This window comes from Toxotes jaculatrix, chromosome 19 (assembly GCF_017976425.1).
Source record: "Toxotes jaculatrix isolate fToxJac2 chromosome 19, fToxJac2.pri, whole genome shotgun sequence".
Taxonomy (NCBI): Eukaryota; Metazoa; Chordata; class Actinopteri; family Toxotidae; genus Toxotes; species Toxotes jaculatrix.
Window position 1 is genome coordinate 11651554 of NC_054412.1, and position 23874 is coordinate 11675427.

Below are 23874 nucleotides of genomic sequence, written 5' to 3' on the forward strand. Positions count from 1 at the left end.
GTCAGATAACGGAGAAAAAAAATATTCTTTAAATGTGATCGAATGCACACAAGAGAGTATGGTTATGTGCAAGGGACTGGCACATCATAAAACCTGTTTCATCTGAGTAGCCTTCATTTTCTCTTCTTCCTCGGGGCTGTTAGGCCTCCACAGTGCCTTTTGAGCAGCACAGTAGATGCACACTCAGCTCTAACATTCACAGGAGATGGTAGGCAGTTTAATGCAAGCAAGGCCTGCAGCAATAAAAACAATCAAATCAGATGACATCAGTTGAAATTATAAAGCACTTTTTAACCGATTTGTCACAGGCTGCATTACAGGGCAACAAACAGGCATTAGTTATTTTAAACAACAGAGAAACAAATCACAGGCCTAATATGGGTGTGTGTGTGTGAGCAACAGAGAGTGGATGCATATTAAAGCACAGTATAAAAGAATACAAGGCTGGAGTAGCAAGAAAATCTTTGGAGGCCCTGAGGGGATCAGGATGAAGGCTGGTTTTGGGGGGTGGCTTGACAAATCAGATAGCGTGTGTGTGCTATTTCCACCCATGGACAATGACTCTACAGAGGGAGGGAGCAGTGTAGCCTTCTAACAAGCTGTACTTCAAATGTAAAAACCCCACATCCAGTGAGTGAAATGCTCAGGTGGAGCAAATCAATGATATGTTGTGGGCAAGGCTATTTTATGTTTTGAGGTGTAATCAATACAAGTGGCAATGAGAAGCTAACGGTAAGTCTGAGTTTGTTTTTTTTCCCCCACTACTCCTGCTGCTCAGGCTCACCGACATGTCTGGGTCACCATGGTGTGCAATGACTTAACACAGGTTATAGCAGTTTATAAAAGCACCACAATGAACTGTGCCTATGGGACGGTGGTATTTATGGGTGTGTTCACTTCCATGTTGGTGGATTTTACAGCAAGACAAAAGAGAAGAGAAGACAAAGGCGAAACTGATTTGTGTTTCTAAGACTGGAAACAAGGAAAGGTTTGAGATTTTCAGAATACCCACACCATTTGAAAGAGAGGCAGTGTTGCTGTATTCAATAGCCTTCATCGAGTTATTGCTCATGTCAGATCTCATCAAGCCCAAGTTTATACTTGTGTATTTACCCCTGAAGCAAAAAACATAAAACTGGAAATATAATGATACATTGTGTGATTCTAACCTCATGATGAGTTGTGAGTGCATCTATTGCAAGTGACTAGAAAATAACTAGGCTGTTCACAAGCTACCGACAGCCAAGAAAAATCTCTATACTGTTAAAGATAGTTGTCCAGCTATAATTAACAGATTACTTTAAACATTTAGCAAGGTATTAAGGATGCTGGCTATCCTGAAGAAAACAAGAAGAAAGAACTGCTACATTCAAATAAAATTATAAACCAAAAAAGCCTCTTTGGCTAATGGAGAAATGTATTTCTCGACCATGCGTTTTAATAGATTGGTCAAATAAATAGTTTTCCTAGCTTTCAAAGGCAGTAAGACTGCAGATGGTGAGAAATGGTGAGATGGTGAGAAATCAAGAGGTTTTACAGCTCACAGTCTTACAGAGCAAAGTTTGGTATTAAGACTGCACCCACGTTCAAGTCATCATTATCTGGCGTGACAGACTGCTCTGATTCACTGGACTTGCCCAAAATAACGAAACAACATCACTTAAATAGGAATTCAAACAAACAACGAGCATTCAGAACAGAAGGTTAAAGGAAGAGAATGAATCACGGATGAGACATTGTCTTTACTGGAAATTGACTGAAACGCGTGAGTGAGTAATTATGTAGGTGTGGGTACAAACTGTCAGTCCCCAATAATTTGCCAGATGATGAACCAAACCGCTCCGAACTTGTCAATTAATGTCAAAATCTGATCCGAGATTAGACACGAGTGAGCACTGAGCGTACAGCTCGCTCAAGACAGATTTGGAAACTCTGTGATCACAGTTTGACAGTTAGGTTTGTGTTTGACTAGTTTAATAAACATTTTTCCCTAAATCCCTCCAAGCAACAGAGAGCTAAGCATGTTTCCAGTTTTTAAACATTCAGCTGCCGCCATAAAAATTAACATTTTACCACTGAACCTTTTATAACAGATGCTAAAGAAAATCATCTCCTCCGGCACCAACACATTTGTCTGGCATCCTGTTAAATAAAACATAGAAGTCAGGTTACTCTATTGTTTCCTGCGTAGGGGTGTGAAGTGAATATTTGCTTTGAAAGCTATTTTTTATCACCTCATCTTCTTTAAAAAAAAAAAAAAACCCACAGCAAAGCATATTTTCCTCAGAAGAAGGACGGTTATTTGGTTTGTAAAGCAATGCTGGGTTTCACATTCAATTGAGCTCTGGCAGCTCTACAGCCATCTCTATGATGTGGGCTGGAAGAGCCCAGAGCAAACCATCCATTGTGAAGCCCAGACAGGCTGCAACTGAAGCAAATAACGCGCTGATCTGCAATACATCACACACAGACATACACACACAGACACAGACACACACACACACTGTCCTGACAAAGATGTGTCTAAAACAAACAGGCCATCTGCTCTTCTTCTTCTTTTCTTTCCAAATGTGTTCACCTCTTTAGGGAGTCTCCCATTCAAGGTTGGTGTGTGTTCCTTCATGTGTTTTAAGACCTCAGCAGGCAGGCCTCCTCCCTATCCCCAGAACTAAGACAAAATCCTCATGTAACAGCTTTTTCCTGCCGCGCCCTGCTTTTTGAGAACAAACTCCCAGCTGCTATTCAGGACGCTGGCTCTATTGTGATCTTTAAATCTTAATTATCCCTACCGATAATCTCTGTGTGTTTGGGTGTGTGTGGCTTTCTCTTTCCCTTGATTACTTAATTAGTAGCTATAAAAGAGAAGAGTGCAGTTTAGGTTTAACTCAGGCTTAGTCTCTGTCTCAGCAGTGAGTTAATAACAGTCATCAGGCTGAATCCTGTTTACTCCTCTAAATATCTGTGATATGTTATGTAATGTAATGTAATAATAACAGCCACACATTGCACCTGGAACAGTTATTTAACAAACAGTTATTTCTCATGGCCATGCAGAATGTACCCTCCAGGCATTAAATCAAGGTGAAGTTGGATTATACTTTAGGTCCTCGCAGTCGAATCTTTAACACATCTGTAAAAAAAATGTTCCAATGTCACCACCTAGTGTCTTTTTTAAAAATGATTTCAAGTTTCACACAGCAGATGATGTTTTGGTGGATGAGATTTAAAAGAAAAACACATTCACATACCCAGCAAAAGGTGTACTTAGCTAGCTTTAAAGGAGGAAGCAGAGCACAAGGATGGCTGTTTCCATACTGGAACCTCAAACATTTGCATCACTGATCATGTTTTAGGTACTTCCTGTGCAGAAGATTAAATTTTAACCACCGTTAAATAAAACTAATCTTATGAACAAATCACTCCCTAACTGAAAAACAGATCTGAAGTGTCTACGCCTCCAGACAATTAAAGGTCTTCAGCGCATTAAGTTAATTTAAATCCAGTGGATGGTTTTATTTCGAAGGAGATGAACCCACATGTGCAAATATCCACATATCATCTCACGTTTTCTTTTTGCATCGAGTCACCTGTGAACGTTATAAACTCTACGTTATAAACATTAAACAAATTAAGATTGCCGTGAATAATTTTTTGTGTTTGCTGTGTAAATCGTCCTGAGCCAAACTTCACGTCAGTTGTTTCTAGTCGGCGTGTTTTTGTGAACGTACCAGTCTCGCCCAACAACATAATAAACGAAAAGATAATCAGGTAATTGTACGATAAGTCAATTTAGTATCAATGAAAATTTTCCTTTTTTGTGCTGTATATTTACAGTGTGCATGATGTTAACATTATGAGATAACTTTTAAAATGACGGACATTTTTTCTGCGGCTGCTGTTCCTTTTTCTGTCACGATTAGCCTGCTAGCTATCGTTAGCTACTTCATTTCCTGAGTCAAGCTAACTGTAGCTAGCTGTCAGATTGTTGCAGCTTTTATTGTTTTGATGTTATTTGACATCGACTTGCACCACATCTTTTTTTAAGCAGCACGGCAGAGCGTGGGTTAGCCTGTCTTCGCAGTAGTTATCTCAGCTAATCCGCAGTGATGTCCATATGCTTTAGTAAAACCTGTGTATTTGCTGCCTTTTCTTCAGGTCATGGAGTTTGCAGAGCTGATAAAGACACCCAGGGTGGATGGGGTTGTTCTTCACCGGCCTTTTATGCCCACTGTGGAGGGGACCCTGTGTTTAACTGGTCATCACCTCATTCTCTCCTCTAGACAGGACAATACGGAAGAGCTGTGGCTGCTTCACTCAAACATCGACTCTATAGAGAAGAGGTGATAAGCCCCTTATTAACTTTAGTGGGGATATTACATATTAGTCCTTGATTTTGTTTCAGATAATGTCCCTGTCAAACTGCAGTTTCATTGGCTGTGCTTAAAAAGACATTGACTTTCGAAAATAACGTTTTGTTGAGTGTATTTTTGCATTGTGTTCTCTTGATAAAAGAAGAAAAAAGAAGAAACTCAGAGTAAAAGCACAGTAGATGTTTTTTTTTGGTTAAACCTGCTTTTTCAGTGCAACTCTTGTTACTGCTTGCACCAGATCTGAGCATTACACTGCTACTATTTTTTTTTCTACAGTGCTGTCTTTTTACAGTGGAGAGAGGATGTGAAACTAGTGTGACAGGAAATGTTGAGTCTCATTGTGGGTTTTCACTGCTTTGGTTTGGTGGGGAGCTGTAAAAAGCACTGTGCTTTAAATGTTGTCTGTAAAAAACATTCAAGCCAAGAAACAAGCTAGTGATTTCACATAAATGCACAATCAAGGTTTACACCACTAGTTTCCTCTTGTGATAAAATCTGTGATGAGACAACATTGTGGACGTTTTTTTCTTTACAAAGCAAGCCCACTTGATCCTTAAAGCCTGTTGAATAAAATTACAGTGCCCCTAATAGTTAACGTGCGTCCTCACATCCTCGCTCTTACCTTTTAAACCAAATCCTCAACTTGTCTTTCAGATTTGTGGGGTCTCTAGGAAGCATCATTGTCAAATGCAAAGACCTGAGGGTGATCCAGCTGGATATCCCTGGTATGGAGGAGTGTCTCAACATTGCCAGCTCTGTTGAGGTAAAAACAATAGGTAGCACACACTACTTGTAACTATTATTAACTGCTAATTTTTCACTTTTAATTTTAGAAAGATTGTCCTGGCTATAATGTTAGGTAACATTTTACATGTGATTAACTGGTGCAAACCCTATATGTCTCTCTAGGCTCTGTCCACGCTTGATTCAGTCTCCCTGATGTACCCTTTCTTCTACCGGCCCATGTTCGAGGTCATAGAGGATGGCTGGAATTCTTTCCTTCCAGAGGATGTCTTTAAAGATTTGGAGTCCATGGTATGTTCAGGCATTATGACAAAAGCTTTCACACTTACATTTTAGTCGTCTGTTGCTATGTTCTTTAACCTGCCACCATCCCTTTTATCAGACTGATGAGTGGAGACTAAGTGAAGTCAACAAGGACTTCAGCGTGTGTCCGTCATACCCCCCTTTAGTGGTGGTGCCCAAAGACATTGATGACGACACACTGAGAAAAGTGGCTACTTTCCGTCACAGTGGCCGCTTCCCAGTACTTAGCTATTACCACAAAAAGAATGGCATGGTAAGCACGAGGAAATTGAGTCAATTTGTCTCTGACTGTTTTTGTTGCAAAATATTGTTTGAGGATTTTGCTTGTGGGATGGCCTCTCGTTCTGTCTGTATTTCAAATCACATCCACTTTCAGGTGATGATGCGAGCAGGGCAGCCTCTGACCGGAACCAACGGGCGACGGTGTAAGGAAGACGAGAAGCTGATCAATGCCACCCTGCGGCCGGGCAAACGTGGCTACATCATTGACACACGCACTATCAGCGTTGCCCAGCAGGCCAAAGCTCGAGGTGGAGGATTTGAGTCTGAGGCCAACTACCCACAGTGGAGGAGGATCCACAAAGCCATTGAAAGGTGAGCCATCAGTGCCTTCAGAAAATGCTAACTAATTTTAGATCTGTGTTCTTTTAATTTTTTTTTTGTTCTTGATATTGTTAAGACTCTTTGGACAAAATTGGATTCTGATGCTCCGTTTCAAAAGCTGATGGATATTTCAACATGTATTGATATGAAGAATTCAGACTTTTCATTTAATCACATCACATCTGTCATTTCCAGGGCTAATGTCCTCCAGGAGAGCCTTATTAAGCTTGTGGAGGCATGTAATGACCAGTCGCACAGCATGGACCGCTGGTTAAGCAAGCTGGAGGCTTCCAGCTGGCAGAGTCATGTCAAGGAGATCCTCACCACAGCTTGTCTGGCTGCCCAGTGTATCGACAGGTCAGAGAACGAAGTTTGATGTGGCCGTTATACTAATCCTGGACCAGTAAATGCCAGGAAATATAAACAATGTTTTTCACTATTCTTCTGCTCTTGTATGTTGTGAATTGAGAAAACCACAGTATTCATCACAGAGTCTATGTTGTTTTCTTCACAATGCCAGATTAGCAAGTGACACTAAGCATTTGTATTCTTCTCAGGGAGGGGGCGTCAGTGCTTGTTCATGGCACAGAAGGCACAGACTCCAGCCTGCAGGTGACCTCCTTGGCTCAGATCATCCTGGATCCGGCCTGCAGGACCATCAGAGGCTTCCAGGGCCTGGTGGAGAGAGAGTGGCTCCAGGTGAGCTTCTGTGAACTTTGACGTTCTGCCTAAATAATGAGTATTATAAAGAATATCTCATCTTAAGAGCTTGATATAAGACACTTTGTGTTAGGTTACATAAGCATTTGTCTTTACACAAAAGCTGATACTCATGAACTTAGCTATAGTAATCAGTCCAGTAAGCATTTTGATGGTCTTTGCATTTCTTCTCATAAACCCTCTCACCGCTTCAACCACCTCCCCAGGCGGGTCACCCATTCCAGCAGCGCTGCGCCCAGTCAGCCTACTCCAATAGCAAGCCTCGCCAGGAGGCTCCTGTCTTCCTCCTCTTCTTGGATTGTGTGTGGCAGATCCTTCGCCAGTTTCCCTGCTCCTTTGAATTCAGTGAGAGCTTTCTGGTGCTGCTCTTTGAACACGCCTATGCTTCTCAGTTTGGTACTTTCCTGGGCAACAGTGCAGCCGAAAGGTAAGTCTGAAGTTTGCTGAGCTTGGCCTGCCAGTTTACAGAGTGTCAACCATAACACCCTCTCACACTTTTCATAGAGCCAAACTGTCCTTGCCTGAGAAGACAGTGTCCCTTTGGTCGTGGGTGAATCGGCCCCAGGAGCTGGAGCGTCTGACCAACCCGCTCTACGAGGCCAACAGTCTTGTGATCTGGCCCTCCGTGGCCCCTCAGAGCCTGTTGCTATGGGAAGGTAAGATTTAAATTGAATGGGATTATGTGCAGTAGGTGGACCTAAACATTTTAAATATTTATCACAATCATTCTTTGATATCATAGATTTAATAGATAGAAGAGCAGACTTGCACATGAAAATACCCATATAAAAAACAGGTTTGAGTAGAACTTTTTGTTTGAATAGCTGGCACAGTGCCTCAAACAATAAAACTACATGCTGTATGCTTACACCCTGACGCAGTATTTCTCAGGACACTGAGAATTTGACTTGTGCTTGGGGTTAATGCTTGTACTGAATACCTGACACCAAACCTGAGTAAGAAAGCAGCTAATACTCATTAACAACCTATATATAATAATACTGTCATTATGAATGGGTGGGAAAACTTCTGTGATAGGCTACCACAAATTTCTCATAGGCTCATCAGTGATTAGTGTTGCTTGGACACGCATTCTGAACTCTCACCAGAAGGGGGAACCCTTCATTTCACCATATGCACCATTTAAACCAAGTGACCCTGTGGGTTACTAATAAATACTGTAATCTGCAAATTCAGCATTTACTTTTGGCCCTATATGTTCAGATTTACATAAAGATTTACAGACACGCACGCATTCAGTTTTAAAGGGAAATTCATCACAGCAACATAAAACCATTCGAGAGTCAATAGACAACATAGCATGTTATTTTCCCCTTGTTGAGTGACCTATTAACCACACATGTAACTCTGTAAGGACACAAACCATCTGTAAAGATAAACATTTAGCACAGTGAGCAAGAGGTGAAACAATTAGCCTGAAATTTGAATGGACCTTTCTTCACTTTGTCTGACATGTAACAGACTATTAATCAAGAAGATAATTGGCAAATTCATTGGAAGCAAAAATAATCGTTAGTTTGGGCTAAAATAAAAGTGTAAACAAACCTCTCTCAGCAGTGAATGCCCCCATCTGATAAACCACCACCTGGACCATGTTACGTGAAGAGGCCAAACTCTGCATGCAGTCATTTATATATATTCATATGATGTTGTTTTTTCCCCTCATTTGGCTTTCAGCACTTTTACATTGCTCAGGTTGCTTGGCCAGCATGTTTGTCTTATTATAGGTTGCACAGAAGGTTTCCTCACTGACACCTGAGGTCCCCGACACTGGACAGCGACTGTGGCAGGTCACGACTAGTTATCAGTTCGCAGTCATATGCACGCTAATCTTAGTCCTGTGGAAAACTTTATACTTGTCTGTAGCAACATTCTCACACTGTGCATTTATAAAATTAAGACTCATGTATCAAGACATTAAACTATATTAATTTTCAAAGTACCAAATAGTAGTAAACAAACTGAGCAGTAATACAATGATGGCTCCATGATGCTTAAGAGAACCTGTGGAGGTGATTTAAATTCATGCTGCTCTTTTCAAGACTTTACTAAGCAGAGCCTTTCTCTAAAGATTTCAGATTGTTTTTTTGTGACTTACAGTCATTGTAAACCAGGGATTTTAGGAAATTATAAAGATTCCACCTTATGTATCCACTGCTGGAAATACATTTTCCAATGGTTCATAAATTCTTTGATATGAACTGATTTCATAAAGTGCAACAAACATATTTAATAAGTATGAATGAGTTCATATCAGTGCTTGCTAAACTACATTTTAAGGAGCTTTGCTATGGAATGTGGTAGTGGCTTTACCAGTACAAATATAATGACGGTGAGTGGGGGGAAAATTCAATTTATGCTTAAAGATGCTGAATCTCCTATCAGCTGAAAGCAAAGGCCATTCATAAAAGAAAAAAAAGCGGGGGGTGGTCTAGACAGATCAGAGGGTCATTAGGTTCAGAAGCTTCTGTGTGAGGGGCCCCTCCTTCCTGCCTAAAGCCTCAGAGCCACACCCCCATTCTATATGAAGTGGAACATATGAGAGCTGACTGAAGCACATGAAATGCAACGAACATCCTGCTTACGCAGCTCTTTCCCAGAGAATGACGCACACTCCAGGACCAACTTTAAAGACCCCATGGAAGTCTAAATCTCTTAGCTGTTGACACTAATGAGGACTGATGGTGTGTACCAAAAACCTTTAAAGGAATTTCAGTCACATACTCCTGAAATGTCACTTGCTGTCCTCCAACCAGGTTATGAGTGATGATGATGTTTATTAATTCTGCCACAGATTTAAAGGGACTCTTTACTGATTTGCAAATACCAATAAATAATATGGCAAGATAATTGAGATTTGAATAGTAAGTGCTCAGTAAATACCTTATCTGCGGACATTTCACTGTCCTGTCACAGAGCTTTGATTTGAAAAAAGCTCAGGTCATCTCGCCCTGTCACCTCTTCTCTGTGTTGTACATTCCAGTCATACAGCACATCCCTGTGGTCACACTTGTCTTTCCGGCAAACCAGTCCAACACATTCCCCCGCCAGAGTCCACCCCCAACCCCCCTATCAAAGTCCAAGTGTGTGGTTGGTGTGTGTGTGTTTTTTTTTTTTTTTTTCAAATAACCACGTTAAAAGGTTGTTTGAACTCTCTATATATGTTGTGAATACACACCATATTTCTTTCTGTTGTAAAGAACAGAATAGTAGTAAGGAAACCACTTCCTTTTAATAGGTTTTTTCTTTGACCAGTTCTCACAGTGCTCTCCTCCTCTTCTGCTACAGGAGTGTTCCTTCGCTGGAACCGCTCCTCCAAGTGTTTGGACGAAGCCTATGAAGAAATGGTACATATAATTGAGTACAACAAGGAGCTGCAGAACAAAGTAAACAGCCTGCGCAGACAGCTGGCCCAGCTGGAAACTGAAGATCCCCTGCTGCAAACGCCTTAGAGAGAAAGGAAGCGAGATGAGAGAAAGAGGTAGAAAATGTGAAAATATAACTGAATATAAAAACAGATCAGTGTCGGCCCATTTTTAGGCTTCGCCAGCTGTAAATTGTTCTCATTTTTTTTAGAAGCGTTGTTTCCTGCACAGATGGAAAATGAAAAGAAACTGGCCTTATGCCTACACTGATATGAAAATCATATCTCCTTGATTTAGCTTCAATGCAGTTAAAAAATCAAAATCACTTAATGGACTTAAAGACTGCCCTGAAACTTAACATACCTACCTTTTCAGCATATTTTACCATGTAGGAGTGAGAGGGAAATGTTTAGAAAATAAAAAAAGTAACAGCCAGTTATTTCAGTTATTTCTCAGAGCACTGCTAAAAGCCAAACAATCTTTTTTCTCATAGGCCTCAAATATCAGTGTGCAACTAGAACCGGATGTATGGAAGACAACTTCTATTTTCTTGAATTATGTTTTTGACTGGTCAGCTGATTTCAGAGTTGCTAAGCCTCGTCAGATATCATGTTTCACACTTACTGACTTTCACTTACGCACACACCAACATCTTAACATAAGTGAGCGAGGCCATGTTCTCCCACAAAACTACAGGATGTTGGACTCCTGTGTGTTTGTCAAGGAAGGAGATACAGGTGCTTTAGAAGGACATTCGAAGAGAAACGGTGTGTAGATGTTATTACAGGGTACACATTTTCTCCAAACATGCTGCTGAACGTATACGCCACTGAATCACTGCAGAGTTACTATGGTAACATATAGGGCGCCATAAGGCAGCATGTGACTTTGCTGCACATTGAGATAATATAATAAGCGTAGGTGGGGTCAGCACCTACTGTACTGTACTGTACAGTGACAGGGGAGGCTTGTTTAATACAATTCTGACCAAAATATCCTGGTTGTTTTCCGTTTGATAGATCATTACTTGACATTCCAGTTAGCAGCGTGGCCGTAGAGTTTACACAAATTAATTACACAAAAGACTTACTTAATGAAACCTCATAAAACAATAATGTCCATCAGCTTGCTGGGAAATATCACGTTTTCCCAATCTTATTATGCATAATAGTAAACTATTAAAATGTGTTTTGAGAGCACGATGTGGAAAAAGTGTGAAGATGGTACTGAGGGTCTTGTTGTCATGGTTATGGCAACAAGACCTTGATTATCAGTGAGTCAGTCACATGGAGATTTGTCTGCTTAACGTGAGATACTGCTTTAAAGACCAATTTATATTTTGGTAACTAAAGTTATATAATAATTGTTGTGCTCAAATTATTAATCAAAATGCATATCTGCTGTTTTGTGGTATAACATTCAAAACTAATGCACTTTGTGTGAGAGGCATTTCAGTTACTTTATGTGTATATATGTGTGAAGCCATTATGCTATACTAAATCATCAGAAACATACTCTTCTAATCGTAATTCTTGTAATTTGCATTAATTTTTTGTTAGTGCTCACCAGAGGTTGCCATAATAGACAGTAAATGACTCATTGTTAAATGTGTAAACATGCCATGATATCCAACTAATGTAAACTCAAACTTGTTAAACTTCCTCAAAGTCTGTGCAGAGGAAAAGTTCACCTCAGTTTCAACTTCTGCATCCAAAGTAATCATTTTCTCGCCAACCCGGGACTTATCATAGAAGAACCATGGTCAGGAAAGGCACATAAAAAAATACTGTCTGTGATTATAAACCTTTAACTGCATTAAATAAGCAGCTAAATATGTTTAAAACAACTTGACCTAAATTCTCTTGGCATAGTGACGTTAAAGCTCATCTTACAACTAAAAAATGGCAATTATGGGTTAAAATTCAATCCACAGCGTTCGCCATAGGCTAATTTTGTTTGTTTTGCCAGTAACAAAAGAAGCCATCAAACCATCTTCATACATTTCATCTATTTTACTTTAAGAATGATGTGATAATAATCACACTAACTGATTCCAGCCACTACAGTAAACTACAAAGGGAATGTTTACATGTATATTTCATGCCTGCACTATTTACGTCGTTTCCTTCAGCCAAAAAGACACCTTACCTCGACTGCTTTGTGTGTGCATGAATGGAACAATGAGTTCAACCAAGGTAATGGTGTGATTTATGATTATAAAATTTTTTTTTTTTGCGCTCATTTAAAGGCTGTTGTTGTTGGTCAAAAAGTCAACAAAACTCTAACAGATTATCAGCACTGTTGATAAACAATAGTTTTGTCTGTCATTGTTGTGCTTTTCAACTTTGTGCAATGTTTTACTGTAAAATCAGAATTCATAATAAACATTTAAGTTCTCTGTCTGTAAAAAAATAAATATATTATTGTTCAAATGATTCAATTTTTTTTTTTAAGTTTTCAAGCCATTAAAGATTATAGCACAAAAGCTGTTTGATTTTGTAATTATTCAATAAGTTTGTGTTGTGTGTCATAAATTGCTTGTTGCCTTAAAATTCCATTGATTCTAAATACATTATTAGATTAACTTTGCTTTTCTATTAACGTTATAGTTCTAATCTTTAAAGCTGTACTAATTCATATTTTCATGAAGTGGATCAAAAAACTGTAATATGAAAGGCGTCAGTCATAGTGATGAATCCACAAATAATTATCACCCAACTCTGCAGCTCCCTTGAGCCCTACGTAGCATTTTAGCATCTTTCTGCTGATTGTTTTGGTTCTGTGGCCTGCAGTTTTTCTGTTTTAGGCTCACAGTGAACACTATTTTCAGCTTTTTTCAGCTATTTTCGGGTTCAAAAACCCCCCAAACTAAAATGGCTTTAGTTACATGTCACTGCTCAGTGACAAAGGAGCAGCTTTCCACTATAATTACAGGTGGCGTAGAGTTCGATTGGCGCATACTGTGTCCCCGTGTGTCTGATCCAGAGATTAGTAAACAGCATCCCTGCCACCTCACAAAATGTTACCATCCCTGTGGCGAAATGATCATCTGATGAGGTGACAGAGGAATAAATAGCCCAAGATCAGCTGCTTCGTGGAGGCATGTGATGGCAGCCAGTGTTTACAGTGCTCCCGTACAGCCATTACTCTTCTCTCCACATTAATGTGTCCTTGCATCTCTCACTACTCTTATTTCATGGCTTACTTTAACTAGCACATGTTTACCTTGAGAGGGTTATGCATCAACATATGTGTTAATTTCTGGAGTAATAGTAGTGAATTTCATATTGATTTTAAACTGCTGTTTAACTGGCACATTAAGTGAGAATTAAGTGTCATCTCACAGTTATCAGATGTCCTCTGCTCTCATGCAAAGGCTGGGAATGAAGAGTAGGGGACTTGGGTTCAACTATACAAGACAAAAATACTATCGATTGTCAGAAATAGAACAGGATCTTAGTTTCCCCTCACAGAAATCGTGATTTTGTTTTTTAGGAAAAGTGTGCCAGTTTGCAGATAAACTTGTTTTTGAGTAAGTAATTTCCTTCCCCGTTATGACAGGCACGGGGGTGTGCTCCTGTCCACCACTCACATGCCGGCTCAGATCTTAAGCCCAGCCTTTGCTTGCTCCACTCAAGAGACACTCCTCAACCTCTCTGGCCCTCCTCTATCTACTGCAAACAAACCTCAAAGTCAAACAGGGGGGTGTGTACCTGGTCACAGCATACCTTTCCCTTTGCCACTGGTAAACACGAATGGATTCTGTGACATTCAAATCAAAGACGCTGTCGAGTTTCACCACTCCCTTTTGCTGTGACAAAAACCTGCAGTGAAGCCACAGTGATTTGATGTTAAGTGCCTCTTTAATCCACTTAATTATCTAATCACTAAAAGTGTTTGATTACAAGACTACATCAGGGTTATTCTTTGTTTTTCCCCTTGTGGATTTCAGCTACTTTTACATTACTCATTGACTTGTCACAGTATTTGTAAGGGCCTATAGACACATGAGCTCAGTTGTGTCAGGTCCTACGTGTATTTGATGTGACGCGAAGCTCTTCCGTTGCACAATGGGTGGAATTTTAATACACAAGTACATTCTGATACCAAACAAATAGCACTAAATAAACTCACATGCAGTGGTTATAGTACAGGAGATAAAAAGGAAAATAAAAAGCCCACTAACCCACCAATGGGAATGTCACTACAAACTCAGACTGTGCTGTCAACTGCTCAAACCCACAGACCTTTATATATAACTTCCAACATTTTTGTGTTCCACACCCACAATCAGTTACCACGGTCACATGGTCACATTTTATTTTCCTTTTTTTTTTTTTTTTTTTTTTTTGAGACATCAAGTATATCCGTGGTGGCTTTAGATTTGCCCGTCAGTGAATGGACGCACAAACGGGCTTTGCAGCCACGCTGGACTGACATGAGCTGAGCTGAGCAGCAGGGCGCGGGGTGTCGGTGACGCTCTATGGGAGTGGTCTGTGAGGGAGGACCGCACCTCCGAGGCTCCACCAATCGGAGAGAAAGCCGGCTTCCCCTGGTACCAGATGGCCGCTGATATATAGCTTGAAGACGCAGCTGATGCAACACTGGTCGGAGATAACACAAGCATCACGTCAGATCGCCGCAGGCCACAGGTTCAGCTCAAAGGAGGAAGCTGCGTCTCATTCTCAAAAAGCCAGACGGACAGCATTTTTGGCTGCTTATACTCCCATAGATTAACCGGTGAGTAAACTACTTCCGTTATATTTCCTGTGTTTGTCCGCCCACATTAAGAAACTGAAGTTAAATTAATGTTTTCACCTAATTTATTAATATCAATACTAAGCCTGTATTCAATGCGTCTGGCGCGAACACGTGCCGCTTCTGTGAATTTGCTTCTCTGATTTTTTTTTTTTTTTTTTTTGGTAATGTGCCTTTTATAATATTCTTCACGTATTTCAGAGTTTCTTCCTCATGTGGAGCTGTTCTGTAGTTCGTATTTGTAGTTGCTACCCTGTCCCCCCACCCCTCCAAAGCAAAGACCCTGATCAGGCTGCTGGTCAAACAGAGACGCGTTGTGCCACGACGGCGCCACACTCCGGCGCACTGGCCTGATTTCATTGGCCTGGATGGCTGACTGCCAGCCACAGACCTCCCTTTCTTACAATTATTTTATGTCTGCTGGTTGCTCTCTGTCATTCATAATTTTCCCAGCCTCTGTCAGCGTACTCACCACCACCCCGGCGTATATGGAAAGGCAGCTAAACTAAATGGAGAGCCTGCCACTAAACAAAACCTTTATTATAGACGTCTCTTAAAAGATCCACCCCGACGAGCCGCATAAAAAAAAACGGGGGAGCAGGTTTGAGCCCCGCTGTTACTCAACAGGCTTACGTGCTGTGCACGTAAAACCGTATTGGCACAACAGTGAACAGCACATGCTGTGAGCAGGGCAAAGGGTCAGTGCCACAGACAATATGGAAAAGGAGCGCACGGCTTTTTTCGCACAAAATAGTCTACAACGTTAAGTTTTACTGTTTATGCTTAATGTATGATCTTCCTCATAATAACACTGGTGTAAAATATACCATGTATGTTTTTCTTTCACTTGAGATGAGATTTCAAGACAATAAAAATTGCCTAATGCCTAAGACATGCCAAAAATATTCCAAATCCCGTCACTGTGATTGCCGACCTGATCTTGCCACTGTTTTCGTCTCTAACTGTATGGGACTATACGCCCTCTCTTCCTGATTGGTTCTCGTTGAAGGCAGGGCCGTATAAATACTCTCAAGCTTCTTTCTTCCTTCCTTTTTTTGGAAGCTCCTCACACTTTCGGTAAGTTCACGTCTGAAGAGATGAGTTGCGCAAAAGTTGAGGCAAAACGCACAAACGGGTTGATTTTCTTTAAGTTAAACTTAAAACTCTTTGTGGAAATTGTATTTGAGAGCCGATTTCAGTGTGCTCACCTAATGTGCCATGGGTTCCGTGATCCCGCTCCTAACTAAAAATGAAATGTATGTTGAAACGCACGTTTACAGCAATGTCCCAGTGATGTTTTAGAAAAGTTATCAGAGTGAAAGACAGAGGACAAAATGTTTGGCGTTGCTATGCGCTCGAGTTCTCCGTTGCTTCGATTTGGAAACAATAGTCTATCATTTGCGTCTAACTATAGCCTACGTGTCTTCCCTGCTGACACTTTTTTCTTGCCTCTCAAGCGAGCAAGTTCCGTTTTTTGCTCTTCTGTTTACTAGTTTTGCGAATTTCACCGTTTGGCTGCAGATATAATTTGACAGGATTGTAAATTGAATCGTTTGCTTTTACCGTTTAGTCCTCAAGAGCGTCTCTTGGCGCCTGAGGTCTGGAGAGGAGCCCAAATCTCTTGACTGAAAACTTGGCCAAAAAATGTACTGTAAGAGGCCGCCAGAGGATGGCAGTCAAATGTGCTCATTCTGAAATAAAACTGAAGACACTGAACACAATCTTTTATTTATTTACTTACTTTTTTTTCCCTGCAGGCACCAACATGGCTGTCATCAGAACCCTCAGCAAGGTGGCTAAGCAGGCCCTGCTCAGCACCCCGGGGTGCGGCTGCCAGCCCCTTACGGTGGCTGTGCGCAGCATCAGCTTCTCCCCTCGACAGGTGACCGCAGGTGATGCCAGCTTCCACTCCGTGTCCTTCTCAGAAACAGACCACCCCAAGGTGCTCATTACAGGTACGCAACATCAGTTTTTTTTGGTAGTTTGCTTACCGCTTTCTGAGTATAATAGAGCACAGTGCTTTTTAAATTGTGGATAAAATGAGGATTATGAAGTTAAGTCATGAGCTGGTACAAAATGTGCTTGACAGGGACTCTGGATCAGCAGGACTTCTAACGGGTTTGGCAGTGAAAGCAGAATTGGATGCCAATTTAAAAACAAAGTGTAGGCGTCAAGTGCTGTGACCTTTTTTCTTATGGCCCACTCTCCTCAGTCGCTTCAGTCTCCATGGAAACCAGCGCTGATGCTCATTAACTGCTGCTAATTTTAATGTGTGATGATACCTAGTGTTTACATCTCTCTCCGTCTGATGCAGGTGGCCTTGGTCAGCTCGGGGTGGGGCTCGCCAAATTGTTGAGGTAAGAATTATAATTTGTCTTTGCGCACATTAAACACAGTTTCCCGACAGACTGCAAACAGCCAGTTCGTAAAATACGTTGTAACACTGCAAGAACAGTTTCTGGTGCACTATCAAGTTGTAAAACATAGATTTCCTGCTTCACAGGAAGAGGTTTGGAAAGAACAATGTCATTCTGTCTGACATCAGGAAACCTCCAAGCAACGTTTTCCACAGCGGTGAGTAAACCTATAAACAGCACTGTTTTCAAGTGTTAGACACAAACGATGTTTTCACAATGTTTACTTCTTACTTCCAACAGCGGCCATATTGTCAAGGGTGTTGTCAAGAGCCCAAAGTTGAGTTCCTCTTGCGAGTAACTTTATGACATTTAAAATTTCAGGTATTTGGCAACACAGGGCATGACAGACCTGATGCAACTTGTTTATGTTACAAATGCCCCACAGTTTCTGCGAAATTACCAGATAAGGAACAACCGTGCTGCAGCCTCTTCAGTTCATATTCATTTTGTTGATTTGTGCTCTAGAGGACTTCACATTCAACTGACAAACAAAATTGAACACTGTAACTTAGAGAACATAAGAGAATGTAGATGACATGTAGAAATGAATGGGAAAGAAATAAACATTCATATATTGGAAGCAGTTAATTGCTATTTGTGAATTCATTGCAAGAAAAACAGATTGTAATAGCAAAACACAGGTGAGCAGTCTATCAGACACTTGGCAGCTGTCAGCTGAGACAGTGGCTGTGCTTGTTAATATAGTGTGTTTATGTATAAGCATCAATAAACAAGTCTCCTTCAATCGTCTCTGTCGCCATCAGGCCCCTTCATCTACTCAGACATCCTGGACTACAAGAACCTGCGGGAGATTGTGGTGAACAACCGCATCACTTGGCTGGTTCACTACAGCGCTCTCCTCAGTGCTGTTGGAGAGGCTAACGTGGCCCTGGCGCGTTCTGTTAACATCACTGGTGAGTGGAATTGTAGCATGGTCGTTTCCCCTAATGTGGGCAGAAAAGATTTAATGTTGAAAGTTGTTGCAGCAACAAAAATTGGTTTAAGTATAATGTCCTAATTTGAAAGTTTTTTTTTTAAGGGCTTCACAACATCCTGGACATTGCAGCTGAACATGGCCTTCGTCTGTTTGTCCCCAGCACCATCGGCGCCTTTGGCCCCACGTCACCCCGTAACCCTACGCCAGATCTCTGTGTGCAGAGACCTCGCACCATCTATGGTGTCTCCAAAGTCCATGCTGAGCTGATGGGAGAGGTGAGATCTCAGATCAAGATACCATAGACAAATAAACAACTGTCCTTGTGGAGGTATTGATACCATATCTGATCTGAGAACCCATTTAGGCATTAAAAAAAAGATTGTTATCAATAACTGATTCCTCTGTGTTGTGCAATAGTACTACCACCACCGCTACGGCCTGGATTTCCGCTGTCTCCGCTACCCAGGAATCATCTCTGCTGACTCCATGCCTGGAGGTGGCACAACAGGTGAGAGAGATGAAATTCTGACTGTATACAAGGTTTCAATTTTAATGGACGTCTATTCCTGTACCGCTCCTGTCATGTCACAAGTTCGTTATGTAACTGGCTTATTCCAGAGAGTTGTCCTGACTTGCTTGTATTTTTAGGCCAGCAGATAACTTGATGCACTATCTCCATATTTTCACTTAAATGAACAGCTGGCTCACCCAAATTACTTGTTGTTGTCATCAGTCTGGTATTTTTTTTTTCATAAGTGCAGTTTTTGGTAAATATTTCTTAATTCAAATACTTTATTTCTGAACAGGTGCAATAATAATGTTTATTTTCTGTCTCTTACCAGACTATGCTGTCCAGATTTTCCACGATGCAATCAAAACCGGCAAGTTTGAGTGCAACTTGAAACCCGACACGCGGCTGCCCATGATGTACATTGACGACTGCCTTCGTGCCACGCTGGAGGTGATGGAGGCGCCAGCTGACACGCTGAGCATGAGGACCTATAACATTAATGCCATGAGCTTCACCCCCGAGGAACTGGCCCAGGAGCTCCAGAAGCAGATGCCCGAGCTGGAGGTCACGTATGACGTTGACCCCGTCAGACAGGCAATTGGTAAATCACCTTTAAATTTGTTAAAGCAAGACTAAGAAACTGTGGCCACAGGTGTTTAAATGCAGGACAAATTCACTCTATGTCTCCCTTATCTGTTCCTTTCCAGCTGACAGTTGGCCAATGAACTTTGACGACTCCAACGCACGGAAAGACTGGGGCTGGAAACACGATTACGATCTTCCGGAGCTCGTCCAGACGATGCTTAACTACTTTAGCACAGATACGCGCATGGCTCGTGCTAACTGAGGGAGCGCAGACATCGATCCAAGTGTTCTTTGTACATAATGTATTGACTGACCAAAGAGAATAGAGGAACGTGGCCTGTACATAGCCGTTCTCTCACTTCTCTCTGTAAAATCAGAAGGGCTCTGCTTGCCTGACACAAGGCTTACCTGTCTCCAGAATGTGAAAGTCAGTGCAGGCTAGACGATCCTCCCCGCTCCTGTCTATCCACCCCTGCTTTGCTCTCTTTCCCCTTTTTTTTTTTTTTTTCGGCTTGGATATATGGGTGAAGAGCAGTCTGTCAGTGGAAGGTTGTCAGCAGTACCAGGGACATCAGCATGCCCTGTGAAAACTTATTTGGATTTTTAAAAAAAAATCAAAATAAAAAAGAGAGATGACTTGCATGTTAATGAATTGCACAAAATTGTTTTCTGGGCAAAAATCAAGTTAAACAGGGAAATGTTGCGTTGTGTATTTGTAATTGTTTCTGCCAGTTTTTCTTTAGTAGTCCAATTTGGTCAGGGTTTTGTTGTCTGCTAAATTTCCAATTTTCAGATATTCAGGGACTAAAGCTCCTGGGCCTAAAATTTTGAATTGTTGGGTATTCAAATACACAAGTTGTGTCCTTTGCACTTTAGATGGATCTCTATCTTATAATCACTGACAAGTCAATGAGCCTTTGGGGGCGATTTCTGATACAGTGCACCTGTATTTTGAGCTGCGGAGTGATAATTCTTAAGAATTATTCTTCTGTTTATTCCACATAACATTATTTATTCTGTCTGTTGGTGTTAAATGTGTGGGAGCTTCATTAAGTGAAAGCATTTCTTAACACTTTTTTTTTCTAAATGTTTCTGTCCTCTTTCATGTTGTTTTTTTTCATCAACTCTGTGGGATTTATTTTGACACAAAAGGGAAATGTGACTCTGAACGCCACATTTACGTTTAGCCACATTTGGTGGTTTCTTTTATTTCAACTTTCTGTAAAAGAAATATTGAAATTAGTTTCCATGTGAAAGTCATAGCAAGTTCTGTCTGCCTTTCAATTACACAACAAGCTTTGACAATTAAAATTTTTCCACATACCTCTGACTGTTTCTGTGGTCATTTTCATACCTTCAAAGCACAAAGATACAGTTGGCTCTCTCTCAAGTTCTTCTAGGTTATCTTACATAAACCAACCGCAGACTATACTACCTCAGCTTTTACCCTCAGGGTGCTGGAGACCATGCCATGAAAAATATTCTGAGTACAAAATGTTCTCACGCTTGCACCATAAGCACTTTAATCCTGTGAATATAGATGCATCTTTTGTGAAAGAGTTTTAGATTTGTTAAATTTTGTGTACTTCTGTTTCAAAGCTGTATAAAAGAGCCAAACAGTCCCACTGGGCGGTCAGTTATACCAGCTGTTGAGCATTAGATATTACATTACTGGAAGTGTGTAACTCTCAGCAGACAAGATGCATTAGAGTGCACATTTAGGTTCTGTGGAGTAAAGCTTAAAATGCAGTGACCTGCAAAATTACCTTCAAAGTAAAATGATTCACCTCAAATTTGACCTTTTATTGATTGGAATTGTCATCATAAATAAAAAAAGGAAAGAAAAAAAAGCCAGATTGCATTTTCAGCATTTCATGAACAAGTTGATACTTGTCTGACTGCAGAAGTGATAAGACTGTGTGGCGGTGTGCTGATGCAGTGCCATGTGTTTAAGTTTGAGCTGTTGGCAGATGAGACCTGATATTTAATCCATAAATAGTTTTGTGAGTGTCGAAAACTACAGGGCCACACCAAAAGTGAAACAACACATCATATGACATGAAGTAGAATCCAAGAGTTGGGATGTGCACAACATGCAGACATTGGAGAAAACGAAAAAGCTGCAAGGATTTTTTTTTTTTAATAACAAAAAGGCAAGCACCAGTCTCCTTTGTTTGACTCTTTACTGGGCAGATCAAAATTTAGGACTGAAGCTTTGCAGCAAACGTTTCCCCTTATGCAATAATGTAGTCAGACTGGTGAAATCTGGGGCTCCTCAACCTGAAATGTAAGCTTTGTGACGCTCACAATCATCATGTGTTGCTGAATGCAGATTAAACTGCATTTGCTACTGTCAAATAAGCTGGAAAAAATGGACTTTGATGTTAAATTCCAGACACCTTGTGCTGTGTGTTGTTCAAGAGTGATTGTGCTGATTAATGTTTGAGAAACTATTGTTTATGAATACAATCAAAAATAGTTTAGTATTAAAGAAATGCTTTAAAAAGACTTAAATAGTTATAATGGATATAAGAAACTAAGAGTAAGGAGGTGATAGGGAAATGAAAGAACTGACAGAAAGTGTTAAAGAAACCTGAGCTGACACAGATTGTGCAAATGTACATATGCAGTATATATACTGCCTTCACTGTCAAATGCGAAGGCAGTATATATACTGCATATGTACATTACAATCATTGTAAAGCGAGTCACACATTAGCAGCAGCTGCAGCAAGACTGACTCTAATCTTAGGATGAACTGTGTAGTTTAGGTTTGTTCATACTGACTCCACTGTGCCTGAGTGATGCAACTTCACAAATTTGTTTCCCCCTGGTTTTAGTTGAGGGAAGTAGGGTTCAGTTAGCAAGTGAGCAAACACAATGTACAAGCCACAGGCACATGTACAGAATGGACCTATACTTTTATTTACTTGGACTACATTCTCCTACAGTGGAAGAATGGGCAAATAAATATCCCAGATGAGAAAAGTGTCCCCCTCAGCACATCAATAGATGCATTAAACTGAAGCTGCTTTAGTTCCTTCACTGAATGGGATCATAAACTGTAACCCAGAGAACTGTAGTGTCCTTCACTACACGCCTGACAGCCTTTCTTCAATTTCTCTGTGACAGTAATTGTAGCTGTTCCAGGTGACCTTGCCTGGTTTTGTTTGGCATTTGTGCTGCAGACAGAAAGAGCACAGAGAGGAGACAGATTAGCTGAGTGCACAGAGAGATTCACTTCATTCAGCCAAATTCAGTGTGTTAAGTAAGGTGAAGCACTTTTTTCCCCCATTCGGTCTCAATCATGAGCCACTGAGCCTGTAGAGCATGCAGGCTTTCATTTCAACCAAACACTACACAAGCTCTCATCACTAATTAGTACCTCTCCCCTGTAAATGTGTGTCAATAAATCTGCAGGTGTGCTCTGTGGCTGGAACGAAAACTTATCATTTTCTCATTACAAGTCTTCAGAAACTCTCATGCAAGCTTCTTCACACATTCCCATAACTCCACCTAGTAGGAATGACTTCACGCTGCGCGATTTCACACTTCTCTAACACCCTGCAGACGCTCTACAAATAATATTATCTCTGATTTCCTAAGATTTTGCAGCTTGCACAGCAGAGGGAACACAAAATAATGTCAACACGACCTCATGAAAAAGAACCCTGTAAGTACTTTAGTCGTACTTGCTAACGTGACTACAAGAGTTTGTCATGTTTGTGAAATAGCAGCCATTAGCAGCCTTTTTTAAATTTAAGAGTTTTAGTTCAGCTGACAGGGAACCAAACTGGACACACCACCTGTGCTAAAATTACAGGTGGTTTTGATGGTAATTTGAGTTAATTCAGTTGTCAAAAATCCTTTTTAAACCAGTTTGTGTCATTTCTGTTCTCCCAAAGTGAAAGAGTGCAACAATATCTGCTTTCAAGAGCTTGGTAGAAATGTGGTATTGCATATGAAAATCAATATTTGCTCTGGATTTGCAATGTTCCAAATGTAGCTCTAAATCACCTTCCTTGCCTTTGGGAACAGAATGTCTTTTTGTGGACATTTAGCTGTGAATGTGTGTAGAACTGAGCGTATAGCCTAATGTGAACCAATGTGTGATATCTTTCATGACTTAAACACACACGTGCAAGAAAATGCAGCGCACACAAATAGATCTTTCTACATCCTCTTTCAGAGGAATAATATTCCCATATGCAAAATGTGTTTTGCATGCCCACATGTGAATATGATTGAACATGTGTGTGTCTCGCAGATGAAGCTTTCCGAGAAGAGGCACTGGAGGGTGGCGGAGGAAGGTGTTTTGAAACAGAGACAAAGAGCCATCAGTCAAGGCCCTTGCTTTTTCCTTCATGTTCTCTCTCTAGTAAGGGAAACCTTGCTTCTTATGTAAGATGTCTCACTGGATGTGCACATACACGAGCAGGCCCTCCTCCCTCCAGCCAATCAGAGGGCTTCCTCAGCCGTCTAGGCCCCAGTGATTTGTTCGTCATCGTGTAATAAGATTCACACAGTGTGCAGCAGCTTA

General features: G+C 40.9%; 2 protein-coding genes across 3 annotated transcripts; both read left to right on the forward strand.

The window, feature by feature from the left end:
* Positions 1-3715: 3715 nt before the first annotated feature.
* On the forward strand, positions 3716-12561 carry mtmr9 (myotubularin related protein 9). Its single transcript, XM_041064843.1, has 11 exons — positions 3716-3768; positions 4156-4340; positions 5025-5133; positions 5280-5405; positions 5497-5670; positions 5794-6011; positions 6216-6377; positions 6578-6719; positions 6947-7167; positions 7245-7396; positions 10050-12561. Exons 2-11 carry the CDS (start codon positions 4159-4161, stop codon positions 10211-10213), a joined length of 1650 nt encoding a protein of 549 aa, XP_040920777.1. The 5' UTR covers positions 3716-3768; positions 4156-4158; the 3' UTR covers positions 10214-12561.
* Positions 12562-14705: 2144 nt separating this feature from the next.
* On the forward strand, positions 14706-20657 carry tdh (L-threonine dehydrogenase). Of its 2 annotated transcripts, none has more exons than XM_041064774.1 (9): positions 14706-14866; positions 16642-16839; positions 17199-17241; positions 17388-17458; positions 18066-18215; positions 18341-18513; positions 18656-18746; positions 19081-19350; positions 19457-20657. In XM_041064774.1, exons 2-9 carry the CDS (start codon positions 16650-16652, stop codon positions 19594-19596), a joined length of 1128 nt encoding a protein of 375 aa, XP_040920708.1. In that variant the 5' UTR covers positions 14706-14866; positions 16642-16649; the 3' UTR covers positions 19597-20657. The 2 variants fall into 2 exon arrangements, with proteins under 2 accessions (XP_040920708.1, XP_040920711.1); XM_041064777.1 differs by lacking the exon at positions 14706-14866 and adding an exon at positions 15829-15961.
* Positions 20658-23874: the final 3217 nt, after the last annotated feature.